Raw genomic sequence first — 17,180 nt, forward strand, 5'->3', positions numbered from 1 at the left:
CATTATGGACAAAAATCCACTATGGAAAATCACATAAAGCCATTACTATGGAGAAATACTGAACTTCTGTGCCCCTTTCAGAATTGTGTTGTATGTGGAGGTTATGCACATAAAAGTCTGGTTCTTATATTGCATTTTTAGCTATGTTCAGACATGGGTATAACATGAAGGAGAGAGCTCATATCTTTAAGAGGTAATGTGAGAAAAAGCCTTAAGAAGATTATGGTTCTTCAACTTAGAAAAGACTGCAGCTAAAGGGAGGACTCGATAAAAGGTATATAAAATAATTACAAGGTGGATTAACAGGTTAATTTTAATTGGATGTTAATCTGTTCCTTTATGAAAATGTTTTCATTGCTGCTGATGGTGTTGCTGTAAACATAGCTGTCCAAGCAAAGAATGAGAGAATGCTATTTTTTTCTGGAGAATAAATTATGTCTCTGCTAATTCAATACAACCCGTTACCTTGATTAAATATCCGGAAAGTATCCCTTTTATTAAGCTGCTTCCGTATTTATTTTAATAAGTTAATCAGTTGATTAATTGGTTGAAAGTGAGACTATTCATTGACTAACAGTCCAACTCTAAGAGCATTTACTTGAAAGCAAGAGCCATTGATTTGAACTGAGCTTGCTTATTCTTAGCAAATAGGGGTGGGGAGAATGGTAGGTGTGAAAAGATGCAAATATTCTCAGAACTGGCATGTTTTCTCCAGATATTTCAGACCCTTCCCATGCCTTTATCTTCATAGTAATCAATGAGGCTAAATAGTTTGAGGCCAAGTGTCCTGGATTAATGGTTCTAGGGATTGAGAAACCTTTGATCAGTTGATAGCCCTAATTTGGACATTATGAATAGATTTCACTGTTCCATTTTGAATGCGTCTATGCAGGGTGCTTTGCTCAGTGTAATGGTGAGGTTGAAATATAAGGCTTGACAAATCAATGAAAGATGGAAATAGCAACAGCAAGTGGAAGAAAGGTGTTCCATAAGGAATGGACTTCTCTGTTGTTAACTTCTTGTGGGTCATCCAGATCTGATTATTACTTGCTATACTAGTCAAATGCTGATGCCATTATTCTGCTTCCCTCCACCAGACTCTCCATGGAAAGTGCACCTCTCAGACATTGATCCAAAGATGACCAGCATCACTGTGAGCGGCTTAACTCCCGCCCGCACCTACCAATTCAGAGTGTGTGCCGTGAACCGAGTGGGCAAGGGCCAGTACAGCATAGAAACCAGCAGGTACCATGAAACAAAACCCCTCTGTGAACATTAAGTGACCATTGTTCTGGGTATAAGTATGCTTAGGAAAACAAGGACCTCTATGTTAGATATGATCAACGTATTTGGAAACTTCACCCCACTAGTCACTGTCTAAACCTTTTGGGCAGATGTTATGTTCTTGTACATTCTTCAAAGCACCCCCACCCCCATGCCAAGTGCTAGGAGACTCTCAGGAATGCTGAGACTAACCATTTCAGTCTTTACTTGTCAAGATGAGCATTGAAACTTGTGTTTTGGTCAACTGTGCAATGGTTATAACATTTCCTTTGGCCATTGATCTGTCCCACAAAACATAAAGGGGGGGGTGAAATTCCACCTTTGGTTTCCAATGCATTGGTCTTTCGTTGAACCCAAAATTTAGAGGGCTTTGAAATGCAGAGATTTTGAGATAAAGAGTTGGAGTGGGGGAGGTGGGTATATTATATGGTGGGTGGGGAAATTTGAAGGAAATCATGCATTCTTGGCTGTTGTGTAAATTCATTCAGACGTGCAATCATTTTGAGAGATCATGGCAAGCTGAGTGATTCAGACAGAATCAGCAGCTGTCTCTCTTGTTGCTTGCTTAATTGGCTTTCTACTATGTTGATTTGTTGCAGCTATTTCAACTAGACCTCTGAAAACAACACTATATTGTCTTTAAGTGAAGACATCAGCTAAGGGTCTTTTTGTCATTTTCTTCCATGTCTGACTGCATGTAGATTGATGTTACCGGAAGAACCTCCAAGTGCATCACCCAAAAATATTGTGGCTAGCGGGCGGACCAATCAGTCTATCATGGTTCAGTGGCAACCCCCTCCTGAAAGTGAGCACAATGGGGTTCTCCACGGCTACATCCTACGGTAAGTGAGCTTCACCTGCCCTAAAATGTCTGAAGTCTGTCTAAGCTATGAACAAAAGTGGCGATGAACTATGTCTCATTGTGACATCTGGCAAACAAGAATTTGAAGAAAGTATATTGATGGAGCATCCCCAATTTCACCCCAGTGACTATCTTTAGAGATGATCTACATGTTTATCTGGCTTGGAAACTTCCTGGTTTCATAAAACGTTTCCTCCAAGGACAGGTGAGCTTTGATATCCCACCCTCACTTCTTGAGCCTGGATCAATTCCTGGACTGGAAAAAAGTTCCTAGCTTCCCTCTATGTCCTCTCTGCCAGCCCCCAAAGCACCCACCAAAGGTTCTACTCCTCCTCCAACAAAAGTCCTACTCTCCCCCTAACACCTCACTGAATAGTTGCAGTACGAGTACATATGTGCTATACCAGCTTTTACCAACCTGGTCTCCTCCAGGCTGGACTCCATCAATTCCAGCCAAAGCGGCCGGTGATCAGAGCTGATAGCAGTTATAGTCCAACATCTGGAGGCCACAAGGCTGGGGAAGGTTACCTGCTCACCACGCCGCAGGGACAGTATGGGGTAGCAGCTGATCGCCTGGCCCCTTCAAGCATGGCTAGTGACTTGGGATGATGGGAGTTGGAGTTCAGCAACATCTGGAGGGCCACAGGTTCCCCACACTTGAGCTAGAGTGCTGGATATAGATGGGAGAAACCCTGGACACAAAACTCACTTAGTGACCTTGGGCCTATCGCTACCTCTCAAGATTATGATAAGGATCAAAGGTGGGGACAGTGCCCAGAGTCAGGATAATAAAATAATTATTATTGTCATTAGATGGGGCAGGTTTTTGCTCTGAAGAATGTATTGTTGATTAAGCAGAATCTCTATTAAAATGGTTTTACAAAGCTGGAAGTGCCAGACTCCGATTACCGTAATTGTTCATAGTTCAGCATTTTCAACAGTAATAAGAACACAGGAAGAACCCTGCTGGATCCAGCTAATGACCCACCTAGTCCTATCCTGTTCTCACAGTGGCCTGCCACATGACTGTATGAAACCTGGAAGCAGAATTTGAGCACTCTCCCTAACTGCAATTTCCAGTGGCTCTTATGCAGAAACTTTGCTGCCTCTAACTGTCATAATGGATAGTAGCCTTCTATTTTTTGGATGAAGCATTCTCTTGACCCTCATGGTACCTTTCCTCATCTTTAGTATACACTCCAAATGAACTTCTCATATTGAGGGCATTTTTTTAAAACAACTTCCAAACATTTTGGAGTGATTTGATTCTTTTGAGTTTGCCTTTTTCCTCATTTTGAGGAAAGCTTCCTTTTTCAGAAATCAAATGTGAGCATGTTGGATTTTCTTGGCAATTGACTACAGTATTTACATGCACATTTAATTTGATAGCACTATGGTCACTGCAATGCTAACAGTTTGCACCAGATCCTGGTCAACACTCAATATTAAGTCTGGGGTTGCTGCCCCTCTGGTTGGTTACATGACCAGCTGTTTGAGGGCATAGTCATTTAGGATATCTGGTGATTTTATTTCTTTGTTGTGACTGGAACACATATGTATCCAATCTGTGTGAAGAATAAAGTCACCTATTTCTGCAACATTTCCTCTTTCAGATGCTTCCTTAATTTCATTCTTCATCTCAAGATCTCCCTGACCATTTTGATCAGGGAGACAATGGCTCATCCCCAGTACTAAATTACTCTTGGGGCCCAGTATCACCACCCACAACAATTATATGGTGTCTGTTCCTTTTGGAATTTCTAGCTTGCTGAACTCAATATTCTCTTCGATGTACAGAGGGCCACCACCTCTGGGATGTCCTTCCATTTCCCTCTTATAAAGTTTATATGCAGAGAAAACCATGCCCAACTCGTCACCTCTCTTCCACCAGGTTTCCATTGAGCTCATTATACCAGGGCTGTCCTGTAAGAGTGCTTCCGTTCTTATGTTCCTATGTTTCTGCCTGTGTGCTTATCATAACTCCAAGCAGATGCACACAGGTAATAGGACAGTGATCAGATAACTATTCTAACATTGATTTTACTGGAGCAGTGAATGGTAGCCTCCATTGGCAAAGCAAGAAGCCATGATCAGCTCAGAGGAAATGTCCTGCCAGGGCCTGGGTGCAGGACTGAGAAAACAGTTCCTGAAACAGAAAGTGGGCTGCATCTTGTTGCAGAACTGGGTAGCTCTCATCTAGTCCAGCCCTCTTCTACTAGTTCCCTCCAGTAGCTGATTAGTGAGCCTTGCTTATTTGCTTACAGAATTGAAGCCTTGCTCTTTAACATCCCAAGCCTGTCCTTGAGAGAGATGCCGCAGGCAAGCATTGTCTGTTACTAGACTAACCTTTCTTGATGAAAGAGCAGCCCCCCTCCCAAGTTTGCTTTCTTTTCTGTTTGCTTTCATTTTTGCTCCAGTGCAGGATGCGAGCTTCTTGTTGGTTTCTGGCAGCATCAACTGTCAGCAGCATTCTCTCTCCCCCCCCCCCCTTCCCAGCTATAGTCTTCACTGAAGCATGCAGTTGAGAGTTGACACACTATAGCTGTAAATTTAAACTTTGAGACTCGTAAGGTGTTGCATGCCTGTCAGGCATAGATGTTGTCAGGCCCAGAAGTAGACCACCTTTCTGTTGTCCAACTCCTCTAACACCTGAAGGTGCACTGAACCTTCCATTATAATATATGTCAAAGCTCACAGTGAGGTGGGACACAGAAGGATGTGACATTTGCAAACTGGCCATCCCTTGCTCCCTAGCAGAGAGATGCTGCACACAGAGAACCAGGAATGAGCATTAAGCCAAGAGCACAATCCCAGGGACAACCCATGCTTTGACTGCAAGAGAACAGCAGGATGCACAGAGCATATACCAAATCAGACAGTGGGCCCATCTAAGCCAGTATGGTTTCCTCTAGCTGGCAGCAGCTCCCCAGGCTATGAGATGGGGGTCTTTTGCATCAACTGCAATGGGCTCCTTTTTAAAAACTAGAACTCCCAGGAATCAGCCCTTGCTCTATGGCTGAGCTGTGGCTTCTCCACATTCTTCTATTCAGCTAGGTTTTCACCTAGATGTGTGGGGGACAACCTAGAGAGAGCCATAACTTTGCATCTGGAGTTTGGATGAATATTCTTCAAGTGTGAATTTGCAAGTGAGACAGGCCGTCTTTCTCTCTTTTGAGGGGGGAGGTATGAAGAAAATGGGGCTGCTGTTCAAATCACAGCTCCCAGATCATGTTCCCTTCTCCCATAACATCTGGGTCAACTTGACCTATGACCCGATCTCATGACAAGGTGGTTTCCCTAATCCTGCCAGTGGAAATTAGCAGTGTTGAGCAGGGAGGGTTGGAGGAGATGCATTTTATCATGACCTCAAGACCTGGGGTCAGTTGGGCCAGACATTACAGAGGGAGTCAATGCAGCTTGACATTGGGTTGTATCCAAATACTCAGTGATACTTAGTGCACACCCACTGAAAACAGCAGGCATAAGTTAGTCATCCATTATTATTTTTAATGGGTCTACTCTGAGTATGACTTACATGGATGCAGTCCTGTGTTGTTTGCCACTGTGCAGCCATCAAAGCCTTGAGCAGGAAAACCTGAGGCAGGCCTGGCTTGTTGCCCAAACCCCTCCCCACAATTGTGGCTTGTTAATTTAGGGATAAATAGAAGTGCAGGCAATATAACTATTTCCATGTTTGTCGTCTCCCAGAGTCATAATGCCTCATTTGCAAGTCAGACGGCTATTTAGTCTACTTATTTCTGATATGTGGATTAGCATATTCTGAACAGCTATTGTACAGCTTGTTTCCTGAAGGGGAATAGGCAAACATCTCTCCTCCTCCCCCCTCCCTGCCTGCAAGTTCTCAGGCTTCCGAGGATTGTTTGTTTTTGATAATTATTTCCTTTCAATGTGGTTTTTTCCCTCCGCTGAGTGCAAGAACAGGGCTTTGAGGGATTCACCAGATGGCCTTGGCTTTCATGTAGGTCATAACTCCTACATAGAGACATTGATTTGATTTCTTTCCCTCTGCAACTCATATCTTTTTGTTTTAAAGTGAATATATATGTTCCTGTATTTGTTCTATCATATAATCAGAGCTTGAGATTACACACACACACACACACACACACACAGAGAGAGAGAGAGAGAGAGAGGTTTTTTTGAATGAAAATTCCCATCAATCTCAGCCAGTACATAAAAATCATTTAGAGGTGTTGTTATTGCTGCTATTGTTTTTATTATATTTTATTTATTATCTGCCCTTCATTCCAAGGTCCTGGGGTCGGTCACAACATCAAAATGCAACATTAAAAACAGTTCAAAACAACAGTTCAAAGCAACCATAAGATGGGTCCAAAAATTACACACCTCAAGTGTTAAAAGCCAGGTAAAGAGGTGCATTTTCAGCATTCTCTGGAAGCTGCCTAATGACGGTGCATCATCATGGTGCTCCCCACCATGGGGAGGGAGTTGTTGTTTTAGGAAGCTGCATATGAATCTTGTTAAATAAAGTATATGGTCCAGACCAGCTGGAGGGTACCAGGTTGGCAAAGACTGACCTGTATCATTGTGCCTAAGAACACGAGTAGAGCCTGGTGGATCAGACCCATGGCCCTTCTAGTCCAGCATCCGTGCTCACAGCGGCCAACCCAATGCCTGCAGGAACAATGACAAGTTCTGTCTCCATCAGTTGCACCCCTTTGGGGAGGACCAGGCCTTGACAGCCTTCATGCCTTGGTAACTTCTTATGTGGCAGGAAAGGACCCACAGTTCTGCAGATCCCAGGTTCTGGCATCTCCATTTACAGTATCTGAGGAGGTAGAGTTGGGGAGGACCTGACTCAGAGACTCTCGAGAAGCACCTGCCAGCCCACTGGCCTGGATGGGCAAATGGTCTGAACCAGCATAAGCCAGCTTTATAGTGCCTTGTTAATACTGCACAGATTGTAATTATGGGTTTCTAAGCCACCTTCAGTGCCTATGGGTAGAAAGGTATGAATAAATGAATAGATTCAGTGTTGCAAAGTGTCAGACTAGGACCAGGAAGACCTAGGTTCAAATTCTTTTCAGCCATGAAGCTTGCCCAACCTGCCTCTAGAGTAGCTGTGAGGCTCAAACCAGATATTCCTTTGGGTCTGGGGCCTTCTAAGGCAATGTTATCTGTCTTTTTGGGTGGCACTGTGGTCTAAACCACTGAGCCTAGGGCTTGTCAATCAGAAGGTTGGCGGTTAGAATCCCCGCGATGGGGTTAGCTCCCGTTGCTCGGTCCCTGCTCCTGCCAACCTAGCAGTTCGAAAACACGTCAAAGTGCAAGTAGATAAATAGGGACCGCTGTGGCGGGAAGGTAAACAGTGTTTCCATGCGCTGCTCTGCTTCACCAGAAGTGGCTTAGTCATCCTGGCCACATGACCCGGAAGCTGTCTGCGGACAAATGCTGGCTTCCTTGGCCTATAGAGCGAGATGAGCGTCGCAACCCCAAAGTCGTCCGCGACTGGACCTAATGGTCAGGGGTACCTTTACCTTTACCTTTACCTTTATCTGTATTTTAATTCATCCAGTGAATTCACAAGGCAGCTTGCAGTGAAAGTGAATGCATGTGGCATTGGGCTGAATAGGAATTTTAACAACACTAAAAAAAAATATGGTATGCTGTCTGCCATGAATTGAGCCTTTGCATGCAGTGGATCATCATTAGAGGAGTGGTAACAGAATGGAGAGCAATTGGCCATGAAGGCAATTTGTGCCTGTTATTAGTTGCATGGATGCTACTAGAGGTGTGCAATGATGACAAGATTCACCTTGTAATTGTACCTGTAATATGTGAAAGCAACCTGATGTAGTTCAGATCCCCTCTGGGTCATTCTAATTTTCTTCTTTTTTTGGATCCAAATCTGATCTATTAAATTGGAAATGTTGGCTATAATGGGGAATCTAAAAATGAATGTAAATTCCCATCCTTTCCACACAAGTGTATAAAGTTTGCAGGCAAAGAAACCCCCACAGAGTGGATTAATGCTGCCAAAGTTCAGGCATACCCATTTAGGGGTTTTCATGTGAGGAACCTTTACTTACTTAATTATTTTTAAAAGAAGAAAAAGAAATAGCCAGAAGTAGATGCAGTTTGCAGGCATCTTCTGAGGAGATGAAGCCTGTCAAATTTTAGAAAGATGCATCAGCATTCTCCCACAAGATAAGACTTTGCTATTTGTGGGTAGGAAAATAAAAATGTTTCCTTGCCCAGTTTTTTTTGTGAGCAACTGGGGACCTGAAGAAGATTCCTGAGAAAGAGAACTGTGAAAGTTCAGACTATACTCAATGAATTTACTTTCTTTATTATTATTTTTAAAGCCTTGAAAAAAATCATAATTTTTCACCACCACCCTTCATGGAAATTCTTTCCCTTTCCATGAAGAAAAGAGGGAGAGAGGTATGATTTTAAATTGATTGTTAGAGGGAAAAACAATTGGGAAAGAAGTAGCCCTCTGCCACCTACTGATTTGAGTGGCCTCAGAAAATAATTCCCTTCACTTGAAAGTAAGATGTGTTGAGTGTTGGAAGAGTCAGGGCAGATAAAAGAAAGTATTTCCACATGCAGCGCAGAGTTCAACTATGGAGCTCGCTAAGAGGCAGCGATAGCCACCAACTTGGATGGCTTCAAAAGAGGACTGGATAAATTCATGGAGGAGAGGGCTATTGAAGACTACTAGCCAGGATGGCTGTGCTCTGCCTCTGCAGTTGGGAGGGAGTGATGCTTCTGAATCCCAGTTGCTGGAAACCACAGGGGGAGAGAAAGCTCTGGTGCTCATGTCCTGCTTCCTAGTTTCCCACAAGCAACTGTTCAGCCGCTGTGAGAGCAGGATGCTAGACCAGATGGGCTAGTGGCCCGATCCATCGGGTTCTTCTTGTTTTCTGCCCATCCAAATGAAAGATCTCCCCCCCACCTCTTTATCCCCTCCCCCCTTGAGCTCTGGGTGTTTCCACAGAGTGACTCAGGGCACCTGATCCACATTGAGATGCTTTGTTCATGGTGAGATCTGACTCAGATGAGATCACAACCTGAATTGCTGTGATTCACCTTGTTGCTCAAGGTGCACACAGAGCTGGCACACAAGCCTAGATGTTCCTATTCTTTCCTGCTCAACCCTTTTACTCACTCTCTGGAAATCTCCAGCAAGCCATTTTCCTCCCCCAATTGTCATTATTTGTGCTATGAATGTGGTTCCACAACGAGAGCCTGATTTGCTCCTTAGCTCCATTTTGGGGCCAAAAGTCTAAGGGATAAACGTTGCTCAAACAGATTTATTGCTGCACTATGACAAAAAAAAAGAAAAATCTGTAAGTGTGTGGTGAGGGGGCATGCAAAGGGAAGTTGAGCACTAAATCATCATTTTTATTAGACAAGCTGTAATTTTTCTACAGCCATAAAGCAGGATAAAACACGAGTTTTGCTTAGCCCTAGGCATGTATTCTTGGTGAGATCAGCATATAAATATTGGAGCAGTCAGGCAGGAGTCAGTCTTCCTCTGCTTTTGCTGCTCACTCTGTTACAATAAAGAAAACCTAAGAATATATTATTTATAACTTCCTATCAATGGCATTGTTATTAGCATAAGAAGAGCCTACTGGATCAGGCCAATAGCCCATCTAGTCTAGCATCCTCTTCTCATGGGGCCAACCAGCTGCCTGTGGGAAACCAGCAAGCAGGATTCAAGCACTCTCCCCTCCTGTGGCTTCCAGTATCTGGTATTCAGAAGCATTGCTGCCTCTAACTGCGGAGGCACAGCATAGCTTTCATGGCTAGCAATCATTGATAGCACTCTCCTCCATGGATGTGTCTGATTAGCATTGATATTATTCTTAGTATTGAAATTGACATTGTTATAATACAGAGTTTGGATGTTGTGTGTTATTTCTGCCACCTCTGTTATATGCCTCAGTTATATCTCTTTCCAGTGAGGCTGGGAAGCTGTCTAGCAGGAGAGATGGGGAAGGTTTGTCATAGAATTATTGAGTTGGAAGAGAATCTTAACTAAAGAATCCACAACAGAGGGCCATCCAACCTCTGCTTAAAAACCTCCAAGGAAGAAGAGTCCACCACCTTCTGAGGGAGTCCATTCCACTGCCAAACAGCTCTTACCGTCAGAAAGTTCTTCATGATGTTTAGTTGGAATCTTATTTCTTGTAACTTGAAGCCATTGGTTCAAGACCTACTCTCCAGAGCAGGAGAAAACAAGCTTGCTCTACCTTCCATGTGACAGCTCTTTAGACATTTGAAGATGGCTATCATATCTCCCCTCAGTCTCCTCTTTTCTTGGATAAACACACACAACTCCTTCAACCATTCCTCATAAGCCTTGTTTTCCAGACCCTTGACCATCTTGGTTGCCCTCCTCTGCAGACGTTCCAGCTTGTCAATATTTTTCTTAAATGTTGGTGCCCAAAACTGGACACCATATTCCAAATGTAGTCTGACCAAGGCAGAATAGAGCGTACTAGGTACTATGGCTTCCCTTGATCTGGACATTAGACTTCTGTTGATGCAGTTTTGAAGCAGTAGGGAGAGCTGTCCAGCGCCAGAGTCCCCTGGAACGGTGAGCTGAGCCACATGGTGCATCAGCACCATCGCACCAACTGAGCAAGTTCACAGCTGTTCCAGCTGACCTCACCACTTTCCAGACCTTTATTTGTTTAATCAAAATTAGATGCCCCTTGATTGTAGAAACAAACCATTCTCAAAGCAGTTTACAAGACAAATAAAAGTATTAAACTACTAGTAAGAATACAGTGGTAGCTCGGGTTACATACGCTTCAGGTTACATATGCTTCAGGTTGCACACCCCACTAACGCAGAAATAGTGCTTCAGGTTAAGAACTTTGCTTCAGGATGAGAACAGAAATCGTGCTCCGGCGGCACGGCAGCAGCAGGAGGCCCCATTAGCTAAAGTGGTGTTTCAGGTTAAGAACAGTTTCAGGTTAAGTACAGACCTCCAGAACGAATTAAGTACTTAACCTGAGGTACCACTGTAGTATTACCTCCCCCCCCCAAAAAAAACCCCCAGGTAATTAAAATATTCGAATAATATTTCAAATCAACCAGAAGTTAAAAACTTGATTAAAACACCTGCCAACCTTCTAGACAGACTTGCCTAAAGAAAATTGTTGGAGGGCGGCACCAAAAAGAGTGCAGTGAAGGTGCCAGTCTGATATCAGTTGGCAGAGAGTTACACAGTATGGGTGCTGCTGCACTCAAAGATTGATTTCTAACAAAGCTTGACGTGAGTATGATGTGGCACCTGCAACAGAGCCAGTTGGTCTGAAGCACACATGAGTGTTGGCTTCCTCTTCCTGAGTAGGGCTTGGTAAAGGGAGATGATTACTACCCCTTCCAGGCCAAGTCTCCACTCAGGCCTACCACTGTTTCTATGATTTTTGGAGGCTCTGGAGGTGAGACCAGCCAGTATTTGTCGGGTGCTCCAAACCAGCAGCGTCCCAAGTGGGTAGGACATTTCATATTGCCTGCTTAGAAAGGAAGCTGTTTTGTTAGTCCATGCATTTGCTTTAATTGAAGTAATTCGTGCAAATGATCCTCTTTCTATATGCATAGGTATCGCCTGGCTGGCCTCCCCGGAGAATACCAGTACAAGAACATCACCAGCGCAGAGATCAATTACTGCCTGATAAAGGACCTGATCATCTGGACCCAGTATGAAATCCAGGTTGCATCTTACAATGGAGCTGGCTTGGGAGCCTTCAGCAGGGCAGTCACCGAATATACTTTGCAAGGAGGTAAGTTCTGTCCTGGATCTCCTCTCATTGGTAACTGAAATGGCACTGGTCAATCAGCTTGTTTGCACATGGCAGTCTTTGTCAACCTGGCACCCTCCAGATGTTTGGGACTACAACTCCCATCAACCCCGGTTTCATACTGCCATGCTGACTGGCGCAGATGAGAGTTGAGGTCCAACCCATCTGGAGGGCACCAGATTGGTGAAGGGTAGTGTATAGCTTTTAAAGTGTGTCTGTGTAGGAGGGAGATTCTCCTGGAGGGAGGCTGTTTCTGATCCCGTTTCCAAGGAGCAAAAGTGAGTTCTGAGCAAAAGGTGATAAAAGGCCTTTTCGTGCACCAAGAAGTAGCATCTGATCAAGTGCTTCTTACCTTTCCCTTTTGTCTCATGCCAAATAGTGCATTTTTGTTGTTATTTAACCAGCAGAAGTATTTGCACAGCTTGTATCTTCCTACTTTGTATCTGATGTCACACCCAGACAGGTAAAAAGCAGATTAAATATATTCTGTGTTGGACCAACTGTGATAGGCCAAGGAATATAAACACTTTCAGAATTCTTCAGCAGGCACAATTTGACCTGATTAAGAGCACTGTGAAACTCCAAATGCTTACGGACCCATGTACCACTCTTAATTGGGTCATAAATACATTCTCCCCCTACTTTGTAGTGTCTCTTGTCCTTGGGTTAATTAGAGCAACTGCTAAGTTGTTGTTGTGTGTAGTTTTTTTTTAAAAGGTGTTCTTGTCCAGAGTAGTGCCATTCTAATTATCATTAAAAATTTCTGAAATTTGGCTACATTAGGCTGCTGAAATTAGGCTGCCCTGGAGAGCAACATCTGTATCCCTATCATCCCTATCTGGAGCCAATGTCTCCTGTTTCATTGTGCATTTTCATATGGTGACACAATTTATTGGAGAGGGTAGGGATGGGCCAAGACACACTGCTTGTCTTGAATCCTGAAGTGGGGCCTAAAATTAGGGGGGGTGTAAAGATACAAAGAGGTGCCTATGCATGTGGAATGTCCAGGTTGAGCTACCACTGTTAGAAGTCACCAAAGACAAGGAAGGAGGATCCAGGAGTTGAGCTTGGGAGCTGGAGCAGAAGGACCAACCCTGGAGCCACAGACCAAGGAACACACAGAGGCACAGTAGAACCAAGAAGACCTGGTTGCTCAGGCCATTGCCAAACTGAAAGCCTTTTGGAGCTCTTCTGGTCCAGGAGAGCCTGTGGCCAGTTTGGATGGGCAGAACTAGCCCAGAGCTCAGGAAAGTGCCCCAACTGTTGTTCCGATAGCTTGCCATTTGGGGCAAGTGCACATGAGAACTGAAGGCTCCCAGTTATCGTCCCACTGGCTCCCGACAGTGATCGGAATACTTCCTCCTTGCAGATTTAATGGTTGCCAAAAAAAAAAAAAAATAGCTGTGTGGCTCCAGCCTTCTGAGCCCTTCTGTCCTCTTCACGTCAAAACCCCTTTTAAGCTTCCTAATCATTGCTAAAAGCCTCTTGTGACTGAAAATGAAGCCATTGCTGCTTCCACCGATGCCCCCAAATTGCAGGCCAATGTTGAATTTTGAGCCGTAGTGAGAGTGTCACGGTCTTTGCTTTAGTGGGCTGTAAAAAGCAAGAGAGCTATTAAAACTTCCCATTGGAGACACAGTACATCAGTTACTTCATAATCAGTAAAGTGCATGTTACGGTTTTGCTGACTGGGAATAGGAGAGCAATATTATTACATGATTAAATACAGTTTGCCTTGCGAGAATATTTTTGTTTCTATGTTTTGGTTAGGGGTGTGAGGTACGTTGAAATGCAGCAGCAACTTAATGGGTCAATAAAAGGAACAACTGACTTGCCCAGGTATTTTTTTATGAGTGAAATCGGCTTGAAAGAAACAAGAGAAGCTTCTGATGCTAAGATACTGCACATGGAGGATACACAAATACAGGTGCCTGTGCTCCTGTTGGGTGGTGGCTGGGGTATGTGCCTGCTCTAACTCCTGCCCCTCTAAGTCTTTGGTTCTAATGTGCTACAGCAGAGTAGGGAGTTCAGCGATATAGGATAACCATCAATGACAGCAGCTGCTGACACAGCAATACTGAGTCTTTAGACTCTGCTTCTGGGCACCTGGGAGGCATCTGGCTGGCCCCTGTTGTAGGCAGGATACTGGGCCAGATGGATTCTTGGTCTGATCCAGCAGGGCTCTTCTTAAGGGTCCCCTCACAACACAAAAACACAGAGCACTGTGTCAAGGTCTAGTCCTATGCACTGCAGGACACACAGAACATGGGTTGAATTAATTATTGTACTACTATTGTACTACTTCCACGAGTTTATTTTTTATGCCATCTCTATTTTAAATAATATTAATATTTTTAGTTGGTTAGTAGTTTATATCTCACACTTTCCGCACAGTCATGTTTCTGGGCAGCCAAACATTTGAAAACTAAAAACACAGAGTAGCATTAAGCAAAAAGTCAGAAAGAACAGAAACAGCAGAATGAAAGCAGTATGTAAAATACCACTCCACAATAGCTTCAAGCGTATGGACAGCATGGCAAATTGGAAAGTGGCATTAAACTAGGCACCAGTAGAGCTTCTTTTTCAGCCTAAGAGGTGCTGGATTGGGTTTGTGGCGATTGTGGCGAGTGCTCCCCCTAAAACAACTTTGGGGTCTACTCTACCAAGGTCTACGCCTATGATAACATCAGTAATAGGCAGGCTCGTCTGAAGAGAGGCAGTCCAAGATGTGAATAGCCCACAGACCCTAAAGCTTGTAGGGCTTTAAATGTAAGCAGAAGCACTGTGAGTTGAGCTTGAAAAAGTATTGGGAGCCAGCAAAGTTGTATACGCATGATATCCCAGTGTCTGATCTCAGTTAGCAGCTCAGTAGCTGTGCTTTGAACAAACCACAGTTTCCAAGCCATCTTCAAAGGCAGCCTCATGTACAGTTGTCTAACATATAGGATCTTTGGACTACAGGAAATAGCCATGTGGGGTGTGTGTGTGTTACAAGTTCAAATACTACAGGAGAAATATCGGGGGGGGGGGACCCACAACTAAACCAGAAATATATTTTTAAAGTTATAAACTGGGAATGGAAATGCAATTAAAATTCCTTAAAAATCAAAGCTCTCCAGACATTTTGAAAGAACCCCAAAACTATCCATAAGGAAGATTAAGTGCAACAGGCAAAGCCAATTAGGGGCAATAATAATTTAACAAATCCCCAGCTGATTTTCAAATAGCTTTGTCTGAAGAAATGTTTCAATATTTAAACAGACATAGGGTTGCATCTCCTAGCATTTCATTCATGCTGTTTCTATTTAACCACCGGACAATTTCCCCTGATTCAAATAGTCATTAAATTATTAGTGTACCTAATTGGGTTTGCCTGCTATTGATGCAGTCTTCTTTCTTTTGCTTGCCTATACAAGACCAACCTGCTAAAATCAAGGCAATTCTCTTGTATTCTTCACTGCCAGCAAGAGCTCTATAGTGTATGAGTTTGTACCTACCGTGATGTTCATTTCTTGCATTCATTTTAATCACATTCTTTTTGTTACCTTTAAGGTTTGACATTCCCTTTCTTTTGACATTTCAGGTTGGCCCAGTACCTTAGCCAGTTTCCTTGGTGCATTTGTTAATTTCAGGCCTCCAGTCCCTTTCCTTAAACCCCGCAATTGGTGCTAACGTAGCTTGCTTGATATTGTGTGATGTTAGTATCATCATTTATTGACCAGCTGTCTGTAGTCATTTATAAATATATAAATCCTGCGTTGCAAGTTGAAAGCTTTCCATTCTGCATTAGGGGACTGACAGAGAATGGTATTTAGAATGCAAGAGAGCGTAAAAGGCCCTGTGCCATTCTTGGGCAAGGATCTTTGACTATTTGATGGATTGTGGTTGGGTGTAGATTAAAAGCTGGACATTTGTAGTCTATTTTAATGTTAGTGCTTCATAATGTAGACAGATTACTCAGACATGGGCATTGCCATGTGATAATGTGGCCTTTATTGAACTGTGTTTGATTAGGCTTTCCCTTTGAAGTCTTCTCTGTTTGGTGTGGAAAGGGGCCAAAAGAGGAGCAAGCGGCTTGGTCTCAGTCTCATTTGAGAGATTATTAATGTCAGAGCCTCAGAGCAAAATGATGGGTTTCCCTTTATTGCTCTGCAGTTGGAGAATGTCCAGGCAATTGCTGCTTGTGACCATTTTTCATTCCCAAATAAAATAAACAGCTCCTAAATCCAGGGTGAGAATTTAAAAAAAAACAAAATTTGGCAGGCAGGGGCAAGAGAGAAAGAAGCCACATTGTACTATAAAAAGGTGGAAAAATAGAAGCTGTTGGCCTTTCCACCTTTCTGGCTTTCTTCTCTGTGCCTGCTAATATTTGTGTTAGAAGCTGAGTAGATGAATGGCCAAGGTAGGAGGACTCAAGGCCCATCAAAGAAATGTCCTCCTTCTCCCTGGCTGCTATAATGGTGTCTGTCTGATAAGGAGAGCCCTTCAGGGTCAGACCAAACTGGGACCCCCTTCAGTCCAGCATCCTGTTTCCTATAGAGGCCAGCCAGATGCCTCTAGGTCCAGGAAGTCAAGAAGCAAAACATGAAGCCTGTAGCCCTCTTCATTTGCGGTTCCCTACCTCCAAATGGTTCTGTTGCATGTAGTCATCATGACTATTAGCCATGGATAGACTTATCCTCCATAGGTGGTATTCAGCTAAGTTTTACTAATAGTAGACCTACTGAAGTTAATGAAAATAACTGTTAAGCCTGTTAATTTCAATAATTTCAACTCTGAGTATAAGCTTAATTGAATCCCACCCCTTAAGTTTATCGAATGCCATTTTAAATCCATCTGGATGCTTCCTTTTACAAGGGCCATTCTGCTTTCAGTTCATCTTCACAGGCAGACAGCTGGGAAGCTGAAGCTGGTGCTCATTTGTGTTTCTTTAAAGAAGTTGTCAGGGTGGCTGTACACTTCATAATTCTGATAAAAGCAGTTTCCTACAATCCTACAAGATCAGAATACCATGAGGGAGCATTAAATATCCCAGGAGATCCTGTGAATAGGAATGCACACTGTAAATTCCTCCAGGTAGACCCTTGGCATCTAGGAGTTCATCAAGTTCAGTTATAAGAAAGCGCAAGGAGAAGACCAGCACACCAAATTCCTTTCACAATCTTAATCATCCATCTCAATTGACTTGTGTAAGCCCTTGAGACAATCCATGCTGGCAAGTAGAAACCCCC

General features: G+C 43.5%; 1 protein-coding gene across 7 annotated transcripts in view; it reads left to right on the forward strand.

Moving 5' to 3' along the window:
• The window catches only part of SDK1 (sidekick cell adhesion molecule 1), a 586,517-nt gene that overhangs the window by 389,453 nt on the left and 179,884 nt on the right, over window positions 1-17,180 (forward strand). For all 7 annotated transcript variants that reach the window (XM_083413291.1, XM_083413295.1, XM_083413296.1 and 4 more), the window contains exons 16-18: window positions 1,098-1,245; window positions 1,986-2,126; window positions 11,750-11,931. In XM_083413291.1, the coding sequence (XP_083269417.1) occupies window positions 1,098-1,245; window positions 1,986-2,126; window positions 11,750-11,931 (471 nt within the window). The remainder of the gene's footprint in view (window positions 1-1,097; window positions 1,246-1,985; window positions 2,127-11,749; window positions 11,932-17,180) is intronic.

This window comes from Podarcis tiliguerta (assembly GCF_965153285.1).
Source record: "Podarcis tiliguerta genome assembly, chromosome: 14".
In the NCBI taxonomy this organism is placed as follows: Eukaryota; Metazoa; Chordata; class Lepidosauria; order Squamata; family Lacertidae; genus Podarcis; species Podarcis tiliguerta.